Source organism: Ruditapes philippinarum, unplaced genomic scaffold (assembly GCF_026571515.1).
Source record: "Ruditapes philippinarum isolate M1 unplaced genomic scaffold, ASM2657151v2 ctg2179_1_1_1_1, whole genome shotgun sequence".
Lineage (NCBI taxonomy): Eukaryota > Metazoa > Mollusca > Bivalvia > Venerida > Veneridae > Ruditapes > Ruditapes philippinarum.
The window spans coordinates 23233-28453 of NW_026855176.1; the positions used below are offsets into that span (position 1 = coordinate 23233).

A 5221-nucleotide genomic window follows, 5' to 3' on the forward strand; every position below is an offset into this window, starting at 1 on the left:
GGAAGATTAATTGTTGAAAAAGTAATGTACAAAATGGAGAAAGTTTAGAAAGAAGTTATTTAATTAACGAAACACCCTTAACTTACATTTGATGACAGATCCTTAACCTTGGCTTTACCAGCAGAACTGGTTTTTTTGAATTCACATTGTATTAGATTACCTGCAAAAATATAACTGAATATATTTTCTGTAAATCAGAGGCAATTGTTAATTAAATTAACAGTACATCTTGTTATATTTCATGATCAGGTAAGTCCTGAGTGTCATGAATTTAAACAGTTATCAAATATATGTGAATGTGATCGATGGAGTTCAACAATTACTTCAAAACCAACGCAAACATAATTGCATATAAAATGTAACAAAATAACCTGTTTTTCGAATTGATAAATATTGACATATTTTTATGTTGTGTCTACGTATTGAATTTTACTCTTATATGTATCATTAAAGAGCTTACAAATTCACTGTATTTTTTTCCCTTATAATACTAATATTATGTTGCGCCCTTTTTAATTCCGGCTTTACCAGTAGTGAAGTTACAAACAGCTTGTTAGGTTGATCTTTTTTAGAATCTAGTAGGCTGATGAGGTGTGATAATTCAGCTATCAAGTCTTCGGTCTCCTTCTGAATATCATCCATTTTTCTCTTGTCATTCAACATCAAGTCTTTGCCTTGATTTTGAATGTTTTTCTTCATCGAGTTTATACGCTCTATCACTTCTTCTGCGAATGTCTCCACGTCCCGGACAAATTTTGCATAGAAGTCGGAAAGCTGTTGTCTGTTTGTTGCTATCAATGACACACTATATTCAGCCTGTGTCTTGCACTTGTTCAACCCCTCTCTTAGATTTTTGCAATCCTGACTATTTTCAAAGATAACAGCTTTGTTGCTGATGAACTCCATCTTGCATCCATAGTGGTTTGATACTGTACAATCTCCACAGCAAACTTGGTCGTGCTTTGAGCAATAAAATTTCACAAGTTCTCCATTGTGATGTTGACATGTATCATATGTATCATCAACGTGTGTTCTGACTGAATTTGAATCCTCAACATTAACTAGAGAATGATTTCTATTAACTCTTCGTCCTTTATGTTTTACAAAACATGCATCACAAATGTAGACTTCGCATTCCAAGCAGAACCCATCAGCATACGTTGTTATGTCATAATCTTTACAGAAACTGCAGTGTTCAATATTTTCGTCTTTTAACGCTTTTTTGCCAGAGACTTCCATTTTTCGAATTTAAACAGATCTTGTACTAAATAAATTCAATTAATGAATATGTTGCAAAATATATATTTGACCAATTTATATCTGGTGAAAAAATTTTATCAATTGATTATCTACAATATAAACAATCACATCTATATTATCAGTGTATCATTAGTTGAATATTTCTATTGTTTCAACATCATCAAAAATTGTAGCATACTTAGGAAATTAACATATCACAGTCTGGCTAATACTGTTCATTTATTCATTGTCACCAATTAGAAAGAAGTGTTTGAATCGAAAATTTGTTGCAATATTTGAAATATTTGAAATTCAATGAAACTTCCAGGTATCATTTGCTGCAAAATCTTTCCGATTATGATTGCTGTTATTTGCTAGAATTGGTAAGGTACAGCAAACTAATCAGTATGTGCAAATATTTGTGTTATGTCGAAAGATATCCGAAAAGTATTGCCACATCCGACTGTAATTTCACATTCCGACAGTATTTCTTTTACATGTGAAACCTGTTGGAATAATTCTGCACCTTTTCCTGGAATCCTTGTGAAACATTTTATGTGATTACCATTGGAATGATGACCTGAAATTAGATAGGAATGCACTCTGCCAACATATTGAAAATGAAACATGTTATCTTACATAAAATAAAAAATAAGACTAACCTTAAATTATTTTGAACACAAACGTCACAACACACGAACTTTCAGCTTGTCCATGATTGCCCAGGTTCGCACTTTATTAACAATACTTATGGTTTTTATTATAAACCGGAGTTGGATATCATAATGGTAGTTTTTATGATTTTGCCATATATGTAAAAAAAAACGAATGCATAAGTACAACCTGTTGAAAGACCATCGGCCATTTTTTTCAATCACTCAGACGATGATGGCTGTCATAGTTTTATTTACATGTTTCCCTTATACATCATGACATATTTCTCAGACCTCTACGCCAGAAGACGATATAAATGGGTGTATTGTGCCACACTTAAATAAAGATTATTTCACCCTAAAGAACCATCTTGCATTTTCATCTGATAAAGGCAGTCACATAGTCACCGTCTTTTTTCTTTAGTAGGTCAGTACAAATGGTTTCAAACAGAATGGTTGCCATTCAACAAAATAACTTTTATTTCTTCATAGACGTACATTTTTATATCCACTTTTTAACGTGTTTAAAAATGTTGCAAGAAATTATTTCTCTTGTCAACCTTCATCGTGTTAATTTAAACACTAAAAGGTGTGTTATTTTGAATTTTTATTTATTGATGTACCTCCATGTTATATAAATGCGTAAAAGTGCATATTCTTTTGATCTATCACAAAGTTTCATTGGGAGGTTGTTTAATATGTTTTTCATACATTGTTCTTTTAAAAAAGTTTTAAAAAAATACCTAACCCATCTCACGCCTCTCATCAGGGTCAAAAATCAGTAACCTAGGAAGGTTAGTTCGGAAATAATTCCTTTGATACACGCTTACTAAACAAATATAGGGAGGCTGTGGGCTAATAGGAGGCATCTGCTTTCGCACGTATCCATATTTATTCATTAGGTCCCCTATATTCCTGTAGCGGGATAGTGAAAAACCCAAGTATTATTTTTTGTCTTCTCAATAAATGTATAAGCATGAGTACTATCATTACTATGTTTTATGACACTTATTTCCATAAGCATTGTGTTGGAACAACAGTGAATGAGCTAACTTCAGAACAACTTCAAATGATAAATAATACCCACGGTGATGCATTTTTGCAGAAAACATAAATTGTTTGTTTTCAAATAATATTTTCACACAGCTCTATAGGTCAAATGGATGTGGTTTTGGATGTAATTGTAACGAAACAAACACAATAGTTAATTTATCAATTAAATTACAGACGCATGCCGAATCATCATTTGTGCTAGTAATGATAATCGTCTAAAAAGGTTAAAGACGTTACAACATTAGAATCTTATTAACTAGACCTTGTATTTAAACGTTCAATTAAAGATATTCATTTGTCAACATAGGCTGTAAAACTATAGTTTTCAGGTTGCTTATTCAAATTACTTGTCCTTCTCTACCCCTAAGACCCCCCCCCCCCTTCCCACATGTGGATTCAAATCCCAATAAAGACCTGTATCTAGATAATTATTTGTGAAGATATATATTGATGTGACACTGACAGATGCCTGTTTCATAGACATAATTATGTCAATTCTTTTAGATAAAGATTATGTGTGTGCGTGCGTACGTACGTGCGCGCGCGCGTGTGTGTGTGTGTGCGCGCGCGCGCGTTGTGTGTGTTAAATGAAGTTAAGTTAAACGATTAACATGACTGTTTAAGACATGGTCAATTATACATCAGATCTGATATCTTAGATGAATACATGCATTCAAAATTTCAAAAGTCAAAAGCACTGCAATGATGTAAACCATGTCTAAATACACCATAATAAAAATTATATAAAATCATTATCATAATTATTTTTTTTTTATTATTATTATTTTTAATTACTATTATAATTATTATCATTAATTATTATTATTATTATTATTATTATTATTATTATTATTGAAACGCTCAATCGTGTGCATTCCAGATATTGCAGCAGCGAGACATGTGCAGGCATTACAGCTCTCCCATAAAGACAGTTTGAGTAGAACGTTCCACATGTACAGTCAATGTTTATAAAGTGCCGTCTTTTAGAAGTTAAAGTTGTTGATTATTAATATTCAGCTATAATAAGATATCAAATTGGTTTAGTTGTCTTCAGAATACGTTCAAGGTCTTGATGTTTGATATTAAAACCGACATGAAATCAATCAAACATACCTTTGGACATTGTCTGATAAATAATTAGATGTGTGTCTAAAGGAGATGATTAATTAAAACCAACATTTAGTCTACATCATACACTGTTATGTTAAGCTTTAAAAAAGAAAGCTTTAAATTCAATTTCTCCGGATAAAAAATACTTTTAAGACCTCCTTTGTGATGTCTAAATACGGCTTTTCATAATGAATGATAGTAAAACGACGCATATAATCATATCATGTAGTTGCGGAGTATACATGTTTTATGCTTTAAATAGTCATATTGTTATCACAACGAAATCATGTCAACAAATAAAGCAATAAAAATAAAATATTATTCTATTTACAAACTTTAATAAACTTGGCGAGATATCTACTTAAATTGTAACACGTTTATCGACTTGCAGCGGTGATACTTCAAACTGACCTAGATATAGTTTGGTACGTCTATAAAGTAATTCAATACTTTACAATGCATGTTAGCTGAACAAGTTTAACAACAATTTACACAAATTGAGTTTTAGTGCGCTAAATTAAATGACTAACTTACTGTACTAATAAACTTTTTAGGAAGATAAATCACATAAACCTTTCTTTTTAAACGGAAAGTAAAACACATTTCAATGTTTTTAAATAACGCCCATTATAAGTGTATCACATTAAAATGACTTCTGAAAACGAAAGTGGTGAAAATTAATAATTTTAAACTTATAGTAAGTCAGTCATTGCCCCTTTTTGATCCCTTCCAATTCATTGTATGATCTTAAAGCATTTTCCCAAACAAACACTTGATACATATGAGAAAAATTGATGTAGAAGTGTATCCGGTAACTTTATAAAGTTCCCACGGTACATGACCAATCAATGAAAACGAAAGTTGTCAAAGTTAATAAATGTAAACTTACAGTAAGTCAGTCATTGACGCTTTAAGATCCCTTCCGATTCATTGCGTGAGTCAGTCATTGACGCTTTAAGATCCCTTCCGATTCATTGCATGATCTTGCAGCATTTTCCAAAACAAACACTTTATAAATATTAGGAAAAACGATTTATAGTCTTATATGTTATGCGCATGCTCATATTAAAGTTTATGGTTTTGATATATTAAGGATAGTCTATTGGTATTTAGCGTCTGCATTAAGTTGCTTAATATGCCAATGCAAGAATAAAATGTTGTCGTAC

General features: G+C 31.5%; 1 protein-coding gene across 1 annotated transcript; it reads right to left on the reverse strand.

Annotated features, from left to right (window-relative positions):
* Nucleotides 1–456: 456 nt before the first annotated feature.
* LOC132742313 (E3 ubiquitin-protein ligase TRIM33-like) lies at nt 457–5221 on the reverse strand. The gene is made up of 2 exons (XM_060730680.1): nt 4945–5221; nt 457–1819 (listed from the first exon to the last, which is right to left on the reverse strand). The coding sequence occupies exon 2, from the start codon at nt 1237–1239 to the stop codon at nt 457–459; it is 783 nt and encodes a 260-aa protein (XP_060586663.1). The 5' UTR covers nt 1240–1819; nt 4945–5221.